Source organism: Arabidopsis thaliana, chromosome 5, assembly GCF_000001735.4.
Source record: "Arabidopsis thaliana chromosome 5, partial sequence".
Lineage (NCBI taxonomy): Eukaryota > Viridiplantae > Streptophyta > Magnoliopsida > Brassicales > Brassicaceae > Arabidopsis > Arabidopsis thaliana.
Genome location: NC_003076.8, coordinates 22,777,448 through 22,792,705, shown reverse-complemented (window position 1 = coordinate 22,792,705; position 15,258 = coordinate 22,777,448). Strand labels below are relative to the sequence as shown.

General features: G+C 36.4%; 3 protein-coding genes across 3 annotated transcripts; 1 reads left to right on the top strand and 2 right to left on the bottom strand.

The window, feature by feature from the left end:
* Positions 1-399: 399 nt before the first annotated feature.
* PEX5 (peroxin 5) lies at positions 400-6,210 on the bottom strand. The gene is made up of 15 exons (NM_125012.5): positions 5,932-6,210; positions 5,518-5,646; positions 5,289-5,421; positions 4,745-4,938; positions 4,031-4,282; positions 3,574-3,693; positions 3,110-3,271; positions 2,573-2,754; positions 1,968-2,202; positions 1,786-1,870; positions 1,560-1,669; positions 1,248-1,472; positions 1,103-1,168; positions 915-1,009; positions 400-812 (listed from the first exon to the last, which is right to left on the bottom strand). The coding sequence occupies exons 1-15, from the start codon at positions 6,049-6,051 to the stop codon at positions 734-736; spliced, it is 2,187 nt and encodes a 728-aa protein (NP_200440.1). The 5' UTR covers positions 6,052-6,210; the 3' UTR covers positions 400-733.
* Positions 6,211-7,100: 890 nt separating this feature from the next.
* CSN6A (COP9 signalosome subunit 6A) lies at positions 7,101-9,322 on the top strand. Its single transcript, NM_125011.4, has 9 exons — positions 7,101-7,473; positions 7,563-7,651; positions 7,738-7,831; positions 8,031-8,092; positions 8,212-8,290; positions 8,372-8,464; positions 8,598-8,698; positions 8,791-8,846; positions 9,008-9,322. Exons 1-9 carry the CDS (start codon positions 7,176-7,178, stop codon positions 9,087-9,089), a joined length of 954 nt encoding a protein of 317 aa, NP_568839.1. The 5' UTR covers positions 7,101-7,175; the 3' UTR covers positions 9,090-9,322.
* WRKY2 (WRKY DNA-binding protein 2) lies at positions 9,280-13,092 on the bottom strand. Its single transcript, NM_125010.3, has 5 exons — positions 12,461-13,092; positions 11,486-11,940; positions 10,453-11,408; positions 10,219-10,377; positions 9,280-10,112 (listed from the first exon to the last, which is right to left on the bottom strand). The coding sequence occupies exons 2-5, from the start codon at positions 11,888-11,890 to the stop codon at positions 9,569-9,571; spliced, it is 2,064 nt and encodes a 687-aa protein (NP_200438.1). The 5' UTR covers positions 11,891-11,940; positions 12,461-13,092; the 3' UTR covers positions 9,280-9,568.
* Between the last annotated feature and the right edge of the window lie 2,166 nt (positions 13,093-15,258).

Genomic DNA, 15,258 nt, shown 5'->3' with positions numbered 1-15,258 from the left:
AATGTCGTTTATATAATCTAGTTGGTTATGTGTATAAAAACACTTAGCAAGTAACTGTTTCTCTGAGATATTCTGCGGATTCAAGTGTAAGAATCTTTTTTTGCAATGTTTTTCATATGTTTATCACGTTTTGCACTGTTCATCAAAGTTTTCGGTGCGCTGCAGAAAACTAGGTCAAATGCATTATGCATAGCGTTTAAAATATGTAATTAGTCCCACCCATTCATAGTTTAAGACAAAGACTAGCAATTAGAGCATATATAGGTCCAACCTTACAGGATTGAGAAAAACTCTATAGTACAACATATTCGATTCAAATAATGTTATCTCTGTACTCAAGTTTTTTTGGACCACGATATATATTCCCACTTAAGTACTAATTTTGGGACCATATATATATTCAGATTAACAATGTTTGATACAATGCATGAATGTGTCACTTTACGTCCAATTCTGAAGTCAGTGTCAAGTTATTACAAATACATTCTCTCTCTGGACCAAGACAAGTTATTACAATACATTATACAATGCATCATGAATGTATCAATTCCTTTTTGCTTACTGATTCTTTGCATTATTTTACGAGGGTAAAAACAATAACAATTTTATTAATTTTCAACCCATAGTTTTTATTTTTAAATTGTAGTTTTTACAAAACTAAACAACAAAAAGACGTAACGTCTTTGTAAGATTTTCATGTGGATTTAGGGTTTTAATCGTCTGCTTTGTCTACTCACAGCGGGAATTCTTTCTGCAAGAGATCGAGATTCCTTGACTCACAAGCTTCTATCATGTCTTGCCTTGATGCACAACTGCATTATGTTTTAACAAAGTTCCAAAATATCAACTGACTTTGTAAGAAATCGCATCGGAATTTAAATGGCGTTTTTCGAGTTTACGAGCTTATACTGTACCTTAACGAGAGTCTCAAGTATTGCCATGCGTTATCAGCTTTAGGATTCATCGCAAGGGCACGGACATAATACGGGATTGATTCTTTGTACATCCCCTGTTACAATAACAAACATGATAGCATACCACATTTCAGTTGGTTCCAGTCCATAAACAACCATCAAACAAGAAACAAAGACTGAAATCAAACCTGGTTTGCGTAACTGATTCCCATGTTTGCCCAAGCACGAACATAATTTGGTTTTAAATCTAGAGCCTGCAAGTAAAAAAACAGTCAGAAAGAGACGGAAATATAAAACTTTGAGAAGTTTTGATTTCTGTGCGTAGAACAGAACCTGTTGATAAGCAGATATGGCATCAGCACTCTGGACACTGTTGGCTTGCGTTGCACCTAGCTTATTCCACAGAGAATAATCGTTTGGTTTTAGTTGTAATGCTGTTTGGAAGGATGTGATTGCTCTATCGAACTCTCTCGACAGATTGTAGAGCACGCCCAACACTATATGCACATCGGCGTCCTCAGGATTCAACTGAGAAGCTTCATTGAATAATCTAGCAATCTGTTTATAGCATAGACAAGGAATTCAAGTTTCAATACAAATATTGAGATTCAACTGTGGAGAATTTAGAAAAGAAAGAGCACTTACATCAGCATGGTACAAAGAATCCGCTAGCTCCGGAGGCGCAATTGCTCCATACTTTGGGTGATTTCGCAGCCATCCATATAGATATTTCAAAGCAGTTGCTTGCTCTAACTCTGTAGTTACAGAGAACAAGATTTTAATTACCAATCTAATTCCAAAAAATGTATGACCACAAGTATCCATATATGTGAACAAAACAAACACATATTGCTAGATAACATGCACTGACCGTTGGTATGACTCACACCAAGCGCAAGAAGCACCTCTAGATTTGTGGGATCAGCCTCCTGTGCACGCATCATTGCAGCTATTGCCTGCATCCACAACGACAATTGTTTTGAAAATTGACTAAGTTTCATCATTTTGATAAGGTATAGGAGATTAATATTCATGCAAATTAATCTAACTAACCTGTTGATCATCATCGTTCTCTGCGTGTGTGACCCCAAGTAATCTCCAACCTTCAGCATTCTCAGGGTTTTTCATAACCTCAGCTTCTAGAGCAAGCGCTGCTTCACTCAGAAGTCCTTTTCGAAACAATTCTTGCCCTTCTTTCATAGGTTCAGGGTGACCCACATAAGGATTCATGTCAGAGAAGACGTAGACACCACTGGTTTGTTTTCCAGCATTTTTCTCATTCAGAAACCTAGAAAGGCACATACTTTTGTTAGATGAACTTAAAAGTCAAAGATGCATGTTGGATAAACATTGTTAGACTCCATAGATAAAAATTAGGAGGTTATCAGAAATAATCCCTTAAACAGGCGAATCATAATGGTAGATATGAAACTGCATAGTTGCAAAAATAGGTTCGCCTAAGCAAGGATTAAGGAACCAGAGAGAAATGCATAGGGGAAAAGTAACAAATAAGTTGAAAACACCCATTGTGTCTGCACTTACCTACCCCCACAAGGATAACAGAATGGAATTGAAAGGGAACTTATAAGATTTGTGAAGAATGAAAAAAAGAAGAAGAGAACTTAAATTATAGATCAATTAGAGTACAGTGGACTTACTCATCGTAAGCATTTGCCCATGCATCAGCTGAACTATCACCCACGGGACCTTCAGCAAATTCATCTATCCAGTCATCAACATTCAACTTTGAAAACTCATTAACCCATTGGTCCTCGGCTGTTTCTTGCTGTCCTCTCCCGGAAGCAAACTCATCAGCCCACTGTTCTGGTCCATGTGAAAGCTGTAACACACCAAAGTAGAAGCTTATGTTAGATGCAGGGTGATGCGTCTTATAAAAGAGAAAAAAGAGATGATACGTTGTCAATATACTTTCTAACATGTCAGGACTTCAGATTCTGTAACTATAAGGAACCATTGGAAAAATGTGCAAAGAGAGATCTAAGCTGAAGCCTTTCCACTATAGAGAGGTTACAGATATAAAATCACGAGATTACTAAACCTATCATCATGAGCTTCAATTGCGGATACAAAGGCCATCCAAGACAAAGGTATACCAATAAATCAATTACATTAGCATGCTAAAGTGGCAAGTAAGACCCTAAAGTGAACAGATACTTCATTAAATAAATACATACTTTCTCATTTGCAAATTGATCAGCCCAACTTGGTGGCCCCAGATACTGCTGTTCATATTCAGTAGCCCATTCCCCGGGGGCTGAAGCTTGCTTGACCTGATTCTCATCAATAATAAGTTCACCACGGCTCATCTTGGAAACAAACTGAAGGAATCTTGAATTCTGCATTCACCAAACATGTTTGCCAAGTTTTACATAAATCGAGAACAGCTCAGCACATGAAGTCAACAGGAAAAGCATAATTAAAATTTGTGATATGATTTCAGAGATATTCGAATTCTAGAACATAGACCAACAAAAAAAAATTCTATGTTCAGTAAAAGATCACAGCCCAGAAAAGAGATATGTCGTCCAACAGTACAGTTTACAGCAACCTGACCGACTGATACTACTATCAAAGGCTGTTTAGAAATGAAGGAATTCACTTCGAAAGCACATAATTATTAATGGTAGGTTATACTGACCTGAAATTTCGGATTCCCATCTTGAGATAGTGTATGGGCAAGCTTACGAGTCTGCTCCATTGCAGCTATATTTTGCATATCCATACTTCTCATTTGGCTTGACATCAATTGAGATTGACCCTTTAGAAAGTTCAAGAAAATAAAAAGGATGAGGCGCCAAATATTTTCAGAAGAACATGATAAATTATCAGAAAGCCAAGCTGTTGGGATATCAAATGCGACTCAAACACTGATGACTAATACAGCATAAAAAAAGTCACAACAGATTCAGGCTTGTGAACAACTATGCCCTAGTGACTATCGAAATCAAAGTCTACACTACCAAAATAAATGCCCTCATAATGTCTTTGATACTCATTGAAAGCTTATAAACATATGTTTGGGATGGGCAATCAAAGAGAAGTTTCAAACAACTGAAGGAAAAAGTTTCTATCATATAGCTATTTATGCTAGTTACCTGCTCGAACTCAGTAGCCCACCCATTCACACCATGTTGTTGCTCAAAAGACTGGACCCATGAATCAGGACCACCATGATCCATCCCATGTTGGTTAAATTCAGCCGCCCAATTGTCAGCAGGATGTAAATTAGGTTTCACAACAGCTTGAGACTCATTCCAGTAATCATCTAGCTCCCGAAATCTCCCGGGAACATGACCTCGAGCTTGTATCCCATCATCAATATCTAAAGATGACAATAATGCGTTTACCTTGAAAAACAATGCCGAACAAAATATTCAGCCAACGACATGGAGAAGAGAAAACGGCTTAGGCCATCGGCAACAAACAAAAGGCTTAACTATACTGCACAGCTGGCATGGTCTCGAGAAATCCATACTAGATAGGAACAATTACCAAGTAAAACAACAGCTATAATTCCCAAACAAAAGCCCTGACCCACAGATGATTGTGATATATGACAGTGACAGTGCTACCTCGTTGCATTCCAAAATGTTACATTTTGATTTAAACTCAAGATGAAGGAGAGTGGACCTGAACTTTCTTGTAATTACACTTCGTTATATAATTGAATAGATCTTGATTTCAAAAGGGCAATGGGCATGAATGATATAACACCAAAATATTAAGTATATACTCGACCCTTAAAACCTAAGTTGAAAGCATATAACACAATGTTGCAGCTACAGAACACTATCAGATAAATGGCAAACCTGAGAATTAATAAATTCCTCTCCCCTATCGGCAAAAAAATGCCGGGCCATTATGCTACTACGATCACGTATACATTGTTTGTCACTTTGTGACAATCCTAGAACTGGAACAGGTGCTGGACGAAATGGAATACCACCACGGCTACTCTCAACAAATGAATGCAGAAAGTTTGATAAAACTCTCTGTGGGGGTCCTGCAATATATAAGCAATGGAAAAACTAATCAAGCAAGCAAACGAAAAATGCCTCACTCGACATTAGGCTATATAACTAAGACAGAGCTATGAATATTCAACGTGTCATTCAGGAGAAATAGGACTCATGGAAAGAAATGACCACACTATTTATTTCATGTCGCTATACTAAATTACTAACTAACACTTTCAGTGTTAACTTCTCTTCCTACAAAAATAATGTTATGTACTTCTCGATTCAAGATGAATATGTGAAAATATATACTACCTTTTATTCAATATCAAAACCACTACATCTAACCGTTTTGTATCCGGGATTAAATAAAAGTGGTATAGATCAAATCACAAACCTTCAAATGTAGGCTGAACTGGCTCAAACATAGGTCCCATTGGAGGCATAGGTCCACCTTGCTGTACCTCATCCCAAGCTGCACCCAAACCATTCTGATCAACAGAGCGAAAACCACGGAAGAACTCTGACCCCTAATGTAAAAATTGCAAACCCATCAGCCATCACAGAGGCTAGATAATCAGAGTCAATACTACCATTGTAAAACCAAAACTTTCCACAACATTAACCTGAGCACCCGGTTGCAGAAGTGGCTGATCTAACTCAGAACCAGGAAGTGACCTTATCTGTTGGTCTTCAGAGTAAAATTGTGGCCGAGGACCTGACCGGTTTGCATTAGGTATCTCCTTGAGCCTTTCCTGCACAACAAATCACCAATCATCAACATTTCTTCAAATTCTCAGGAAATTTTAAACCTTTAAACAATTGTCAGCCAAATCACTTGACATAATCGAAGAACGTCTAAAACCCTAACACTACGGAAAGAAAAATCGAAACTTGGCAAGCAAATAACAAAACCCAACGAAAAATGAGATCTAATTCGACTTCTTAGTTCCAGGAGAACCAAGGAAAAGGCGAAGAATGGAATCAGGAGACTTCAAATGTCAACACTGTTTCGATCAAAAAGGAATCAGGAAGCTAACCTGGGTTTTGGAAGACGAACCAAGTAAAGCGTTGGTGAGAGCTCCGAGAGGATTAGAAGAAGAAGACGAACCAGGAACGGCACAAGCGGCTCCGCCGTTAACAAGGTCTCTCATCGCCATGTTTCCAACGGGTTTCTACTCCTCCGCCGCAATCACCGTCGTTGAATCTATCAGTATGGTTTCCTCCGTTGTCCGGAATTGATCATCAACCTCCCAAATCCTAATCTTTAGTTTGGCTCGTCTCGTGGCGGTGTTTTTTTTGTTTGTTGTGTTTGGTCACAGCTTCGTAAGAAATTATTAAATTTTTTGATAGTATTTTGGTAATTAATATTTATATATTATCCACACCACACACATTTTTAGGCTCACCAACACATTTTTGTTTAGTTATTTATTTTTGTGAAAAAACCGTTTTTTACAGTATCCGTAATTAAAAATGAATTGTTGTGAATATAGTTTTTTTTTATCTTTCTTTATCAAGATATGTTTTATCTTTTTGTCCGATTTGCTGCCACTTTTGAATTTTGTAGTTTCCTATTAGTGTTGAATTATATTTGCTTGATCATACCAAAGATAAATAAATTATATTGCTTGATTTTTGCTGGGTTTAGTTATATTTCTTGATTGATTGTGCAATGCGTTACAAACGAAGGTAGATTCTACTCTTGTACTCATATCACACATTTGGACGACCAACATGACTTCACTAATTTCATCAATAACTAAAAAAAAAAAAAAAATTCATCTACATCAACAATAGTTACAATATGCTAGGCATCTCTAGATTTTTTTTTCCTTTCATTAACTTGCAAGAATTTACACACTAGAAATCAAACATTTTGTGGAAAAAATTATAACCTTTAGTCTAACCACTGAACTATTGAACTTTCATATTGAAAAATTTGATGAATGTTGTCTGTTTTCAAATTTCTAGTACATTTTTTGTCAACTTCAGATATCTGATTTTATGAGTCTCAATCGTTTGGTTTATCTTATTTTCGTTTGTTAATTAATATAATTAGTTTCCAAAATGAAAAAATGTAATTGGAAAAACAAGTCATGAGGCCCAACCGCATATATAAGTCCTACGCTCGGCCCATACAGAAAAAACTAATATCCATATAGTTGACCCGGAAGACCCGATCTAGGATCCGAATCCACATTGATTTAAATAAAAAAAATCTTCATAAAAAAACTAAAAACCCAAAAACCAAAGAATTCATCAAAGGAGAGAGAGATCGACAATGGCACCTTCGTCATCAAGCGGTTTAACCTTCAAGCTACATCCTTTGGTAATCGTCAACATATCGGATCACTACACTAGGGTCAAAACTCAGCTCAATCCTCCTGCTTCAATCTGCGCAAGCGGCCATGGCTCAAACAACGGCGAAGCAATGTTCCAGCAAAACCCTAGGGTTTACGGATGTGTGATCGGTGTCCAGAGAGGTCGTACTGTTGAGATATTCAACAGTTTCGAGCTTTTATATGATCCTTCTACTCAAACCCTTGATAGATCTTTCCTCGAGAAGAAGCAAGAGCTCTGTAAGCTAAAGCTCACTCTTTTTATTCTCAACTATTGATGCAATCGTAAATTAAAGTTTGAACTTTTATCTGGTTTTATTGTTTATTAGATAAGAAGGTGTTCCCTGATTTCTATATTCTGGGATGGTACTCTACGGGAAGTGATGCTGAGGAATCTGATATGCATATCCATAAAGCTGTGAGTCCAATGCTCTCTCTAGTATTTTTGTATAATTGAGATTTGGTCTCTAAAAGTGTGGTTTTTGTGTCTGCTCTTGGTGACAGTTGATGGATATCAATGAATCTCCTGTTTATGTGCTTTTAAACCCTGCTATCAATCACACACAGAAGGATCTTCCAGTGACTATTTATGAAAGTGGTATGCTTCTTATAATGTCATATGGTTCTGTGGGTACATTCTGATATGTTAGCATGTTAGTATAGGTATATGCGTAGTTCAGAGTTTCTAGATATCTTCCCAAGTCTTTATCTTTATTGACTTCCAGATTTAGGTCAGATTGTTTTACAAGATCCTAACTTTTCTCTTTGTTTCATTGATTGATCTTCATTACTTGAAGAATTGCATGTCATTGATGGAATCCCGCAGCTAATTTTCGCTCATACAAGCTACACAATCGAGGTCTGTGCTTAAGTTTGATTCTGCAAATAATTTTTTTTTTTTTTGTCAAACATTCTGCAATTTAATCTATGTTATGAAAGTGTACATTGACTAAGATTTTGAGGTGTTATACAATGTAGACAGTTGAAGCTGAACGGATATCAGTTGATCATGTTGCACATCTTAAACCATCTGACGGAGGCTCAGCAGCAACCCAGTGTGAGCCTTATGTCACTAATACATATCATACTCCACTTCCTGAGTCTTACTGTTTTTGGCTGATTATTCGTTCATATGCAGTGGCTGCTCATCTTACTGGTATACATAGTGCCATCAAGATGCTTAATAGCAGAATCAGAGTGCTTTACCAAAATCTTGCTGCAATGCAGAAAGGTATATTCTGTTCTTTCCCAAGTTCCGATTCTTATCACCGTGGTTTCATGTTTACCAGTCCAGGATTCTAGCTGAAGATAGTCAAAGTTGTGTAAGTGTAATAATTTATCTGCCAACTCATTTATGTGTGTAGGTGATAAATCTTGTGACAACTCAGTTCTGAGACAAGTATCTAGCCTGCTAAGAAGATTGCCTGCCATGGAATCAGAGAGATTTCAAGATAATTTCTTGATGGTGAGTTAGTTAGATCTGCACTTGATTCTTTTCAGTGTAGCTTATTGTCTGAGATATTTCGCAACTTATGCTGGCATTTTTTCTTTTTGCAGGAGTACAACGACAAATTACTAATAACTTACCTAGCGATGATTACAAATTGTTCCAGGTTTGTACCTAATGCAACATTCTAAAGTATTTGAAAGCAAGTATATAGGCTAGCGAATGCTCTTTAACTAGTGGTTCTTTAGGAACTGTGAAAGATACGGTTTTCACCGGGCTGGTGGATTCTGTTATATCAGTTAATAATTTTGTTTGCTCAATCTGCAGCAACATGAACGAGATGGTCGACAAATTCAACACCGCATATGACAGAAACACTCGAAGAGGTGGAAGAACTGCATTCATGTAAAAGATCCTTTCCAGCGATTCTAGTTCTAAAGATCTTCTCTTGGTTCCTGAAACCATTTTTAACATTGCCTCTGTGAGAATCTATAACTCAGACGGCAAGACTTTATCCTCTTCATTGTTTCTATATCTATAAGAACATCTGCTTATCTATCAAAGCTCTTGTTTGATCTTGAACAAGTTTCTATTGTTAGTAAAAAGATTTTAAGGTTTGATTCTATCAGTCTCTCTAGTTACATCCACATCAGTCTCCAGTTAGCAATTGCAGTATTGCTACACAACACTCACTTTTTTCTTCTTTGTTGATTTCAATATAAGATAAAGAACCAGTAAAAAAGAAGACAAAACCAAGGAATGAACAATAAAACAGCCTTTACCTTCCCCAAAGTTTGAAACCAATAAATGAAAGAAGAAGAAGAAGCAGAAATTAAAAGTTATTATAAGGAGTGACCAAATGCAGAAGAAGAAGAAGAAGAGTAAATTTCAAATCTGAGGTAATCTACTCATGATCTGGTTATATACCGATTGTCCTGAATCTGAAACCGGTTCAACCTTTGGTTCCATCCCTCTCTGCATCATTGCTTCACTCATCCCAACCGGTTGTGTCATATACGGGTGAGGCAAACCCGGCATTTTCCCTTGACCATACGCTAAACCAGGCATTGAAAGATTAACCAAACCGGTTTGTCCTAAACCGAAGGAGAAACCAGAAGGAGGACCCAAATGTGGCTGAAAGCTAAAGGGACGGCTAAAAGGAGACTGATTGTTAGTTGTGACTTGTCTGTCGAATCTCCCACGTGGCGGCTCTGAGTGATGACCGTTGTGGTAATGGTGAGAAACTGCGGCTGAACCGCCGCTGTTACCGTTACCACTATCACCACCGCCTCCGTGGCTGCTGTTGCGTGCAGCGGGGACGTCATGGTTATGTTTGCCTTCGTAAGTTGTTATAACGGATTTGAGATCATGAGAAGCTCTTTCAACATGTTTCCTCACTGTACATCCTGGAGCTGTGCATTTGTAATAACTCCTAGAAAAACATTATGAAAACGTTATAAAAAAAGAATTGGTCTTGTGATTGCCGATAAACATATAAACAGAACCAGACCAAAACAGAGGAGGGGATTATAAAGAACCTTGGATTTGGATTGCCTTTGACAACTTTCTGACCATATTTTCGCCAGCGATAACCATCATCAAGAATGTCAACATCACTCGTTGTCTGCACAACAACTCTTGGCTCACGTATGGCTCTTGTTGATCCACTCATCTCTGCTGCAAAAGCTTCTAGTTTCCTGTAAAATCAAAAAGTTTTTGAGTCTCGTTTACTGAGTCATCGAGGATTCGGTGTTTCGATTGCTAAAACAAACCTTCTTTTCGACTCTGATTCATCTCCTTCTCCTCCCCCACCTCCTCCTCCTCCATCGTAACCCAAAGAAACACTTCCATGTGTCCCTCGATCATCTTCATCTTCATCATTAGAGAATGTTGAAGAAGCATCAACCACAACCACAGGATCACCTGACTCGTATTGACCTCCGGTTTGAGCTTGAATTGATCCAGATTGGTTTCCATACTCGAATCTCGTAGATCCCTCTTCGACATTGTTCTCATTGCTTCCACCTTGTTGTTGAGTGTTATTACAACTAACCCACGTTGCAGCAGAATCTCTCTGTTGTTGTTGTTGTTCAACTTGTTCAGTTCCATCTACTTGCATCCCTGAGCGGCGATTAGGTGGAGGTTTAAGATGATTATGAGCTCCTTTGTATATAATCTCTGTGATGTGACCTTCCCTTGATCTCTCAACTTTCTTCTTCACCTGACAATTCGGGTTTGTGCACTTGTAATAGCTTCGCGGATACTCACTTCCTTTGACCAACTTTTGTCCGTATTTCCTCCAGTTATATCCATCCTCTGCAGGCGCACCACCAGCCATCGAATCACCGCGTCTTTGCTCTTCTTCTTCCTCTTGATGATCCACGGTTTCAAGACTGGTGTTTGTAGTGACATCAGATGTCTTGTTCTGCCCGTTTTGATTGTCAGTTTCAATCCCATAAAGATTGGAGCTTTCTATGTTTTCAGAGCCAGGTTTTACTTCTTCTGCGGATTGATGAGAAGAAGATCTATTGTTGTAGTTACCATAATCAACTGACATCATCTCTGTTGTGCCTTGGAAGAAAGAGGAAGATGATCTTGAAACAGGATGGAAGCTGAATGATGCTCCAATATCATCAAAGAACTCGTCTTTCGCTTTCTCAGAAGACAATGCATTACCATTAACACCAGGAAGAAATGGAAATTTCCCGGTAGTTGGAGAAGGTTGAGCCTGCAAGGTCACCGAGATATTCAGAAAAAATAGCTCCATAATAACATCGAAAGAAAGCAAACCAACTTGTAGCTTACCAATGGGTTAGAAAGGAAAACAGGAGATTCCAAGAGTGTTGCAGGGCTAAGGCCAGGAGAAGAGATGGTTAAGCAAGGAGATCGAAGGTTAGAGTCAATGGAAAAGTCGGTGTTGGTGCGGATATTCTCAGTGTTCAACCTTGGAGCATTAAATCCAGCTCTTGCAGCAATTCTTTCACTGAGACCACCTCGAAAAACATTGCTTTGTGAAGAATCCTTGTTATGATTACTACTAGTGTCTTCTTCTAAACCAATAACTTGACCATGATTCAAAGATAACTCTCTTTCAAGAACACGTTTCGAGCTCTTCTCTTCTCCAATAGCAGAGGAGAAAAGTGTCCCGGGACTAGGACTACGAGGCACCCATTCTCCCATCACAGCAACATTTTCATCAAAACCAGCCATTTAGTATCCAAGAATTTGGCTGAATCTCTGATCAAACTGTGATGAAACTCCTGAAAATATGATAAAGAATCACAAAACTTCAGATTACTACCAAAAAAACAATAATCTAGCTAAACACAACGATGATTAGAGACAAGTGTCACTAAACCAGTGAGCTTAAGTTTCTCAAAGTTTAAAACTTTTTTATTTCAAAGTGGACAAAAAATATATAAAATAATTCATTCAGACAAAAGAAAAAAATGTAAGAAAATGAAGGACTTTTTCTTTTTCACACGTTAAGCCACTTTCATGGAATCTCACAAAATCAAAACATAGGATTTTAGATTCTAACGAATTAGCTTCGAGAATTTTGGAAATGAATCAAAAATGATCGAGCCACGAAGATTAAAAACGACAAAGAGAAAGAAAAAAACGTGTGATTATAGCTTAACCCAGACTGTAAGCAAAAAGAACCTAAAAGGAGACGATTAAACAAATCAAGGTTTGTTCAAAATCCAGAATTTAAGTTAAAGATGAAACATTTTAATCATATGAAAATGGAATCACAAAAACTCGATTGTGACTATTTACCTGATTGATAAAAGAAGACGACACACAAACACCGTCACAGCCGCCGCAGCCGCAAACTGAAATCCTCAGTTCCGTCGCTAACATCCAACTGTGCTCTGATCCGAACACCAAAAACCGAAAACCCACCCGACCCGGATCCGAATTTAACACTGATGAAGGAAAAAAGAGAGATTTTGTTGAAAGCCGGAGAGAAAGAGATATTTTTTTCTTCTCCTTCTTCCTCTCTCTGTTCTTCTTCTGGGTCTCACAGAAAAAACCCAGAAAAAAAAATCAAAACTTTACAACTTCTCTCCCCTAAATAAAATGATGATTGATTAAAAACACAGTCGGATTAGTCTAATCTTTGTGACGAGAACATTTTCATTGCGTATGTTGAATTCTAAGAAATTCAATTAGTCGGCAAAAGAAATGATTTTGATTTGTGGGCGAGAAGAGGAATCTTCGAAAGTGATAAAAGATATAGAGAGAATTATGAGACCATTTTTGATCGATTTGTTTACTAAAGAGGAAGAAGGAATAAAAAAGTTTTTGCAGGAGAAATGGTGAAGATGATGACGATGATGGGGGTGATTCGTGTTCTAACATACACGAAGCGTTTTTTCTCATAATTGAATTCACCTATAAAAACACGCCACGTGGAGTAATTGGAGTTAGAGAATTAAGATCAACGGTTGATAAGTAAGAGGTACGGTGAGGTGTAACACAGGTGATCTCTAACGAATTATTTGCCAACTTTTCACATTAATTTCTCTTCCATTTTCATTTTTTCCGGATTGGTTATTAATAGGAAGAAAATTAATTTTAAAAGGAAATTATTGGCAAAAGGTTCTATTCTGCCACATGTCGGATTTAGAAAATTATTTTATTACAGTGAATATAGTCTTATATTGGTTTGATTTGATTCATATGAATTGAGAAAGAAAAAAACTGAATTATCTCTTTAAGGACAAGGAAAAGAAAAAAAGTTACATATAAAGCAGGTTGTTGTTTTTTACTATAAGTGGTCATATTAGTTAGAAATTTGTGGAACAGAAGAAAATCTAATCTGCAAGCTATTTATAGTCTCTGTGTGTAGTAACTATGCAAGAAAATTCAGTTAAAAGGGGAAATGTTGTCAAAATATTTTCACCGCAGAGAATAAAATGTTTAACATAGCATTTTTTGAGAAATCCAGGTATTTTGAAGGATAAAAAAACAGTTAAATTTAACAGAAAGTATACTGTTAGGTCTGATATGTCGATATTACAAGTTTCAAAAAAATTAATTGAGTAGAATTATAGTTTTTACGGTAAAATTATAAGATGCCAAAATTTATTTTTATTAGTGATTGAAAATGTTGATTTCATCATACTATTTTACTAGTATTATTTTTTGTCAACGACCGATTGGTTAGTGATGTTGCGAGGACACTAACAAAACCAAATTATGATCTAGTATTTACTATTTTAAAATTTAATAATTAGTAATTTTATTATTTTAGTTAGTAAGGTTATGGCAAACAAAGTAAATAAGTAGATATTTTCGTGTATCAAATTCTATTTTAAATTTGAATTTTTTATGTTATTTTTTTCTTGTTATCGTTTATAGTGCTCGATCTTTAAAGAGGATAGATAATAAGTTATGTATTAGTAACTTGATACATGTATGTACACTTACATCCAAAAGTCAAAATGTGTTTATGTAAATCAGTTTTAAGTTATGTAACAACAACAATCACCCTTAATATTTAATTAGTTTTTTTTGGTATCAGTGTTAAGTAGAATATTTAATTGTTATAAGATATTTTGACCTAACCCAAATCATCGTTGAGTCGAAAGACTAGAAGTTCAAACTAATATATGAAACTAGAGTAGAGACGCAACATAGATCTATATGGCAACCAAATCTTTCGACTTCAATCGATAAGACGTATAACAATAATATATTGTTTTACAAAAAAAAAAAAAAAAAAAACAATAATATTTGAATTTGACATGTTCTCATACATGCATGCATGTGATTTGATTTTAAAACTATGCATTTTAGATGAAACGTATTAACCTAATTAAACTGCAATATAAGGAGATACGTTTACCAACCATTGTGAAATTCAGATATTCAAATATAGATTGAATCTAATATATATAACACCTATTAAGTAGTTAAGTACTGGTTAAAGAAACCTAAAATAAAATCATTAAACGAACTAAATAACATCAGACAAATATTCTTTACAAATATATGAGATACGTTAACGCTTATATCTTTTCTTTTCTTTCTTACATGTTAACGTTTATAGTCTGAAAAGAGGAAGAAACAAAATGACTAACGTGCGTTAAGGATGATCTAATCTAATTGTATGTAGAGACATTTAATAAAATTGGGAATAATCAATCAATGACTTTTAATTATACCTTAAATTGAATATTAAATTGGAAATTGAGGAGGCAGTTTTTCCAAAAAAAAACGGTCAAAAAAGAAACATTGACCAAGCCTCTTTTAGTATTTTGTTTTTCGCTTTCACTTTTATTCTTCTTTGTCTTTTTACGAGCCGCAAAATATCCCGTTACGGAGCTGTGACCTTACACTCATGTGACAGCCAAAGCACGGTTGTGGCGTGGTGTACCTTTTTTTTTTTTTTTTTTTCTTCTTACAGATATTTTTATTTTACATCGTGGGGCCCTCAAAACGAACTTTGAAAGGACGGTGGATCGACGGCTCTGATGTCTTGTCAGTTTTAAGTATTCAATTATCCATGTAAACCGATCCCATCCGAACCAAAAATCGAACTGTTATCTAGGGGCTACTAGGCTCCCATT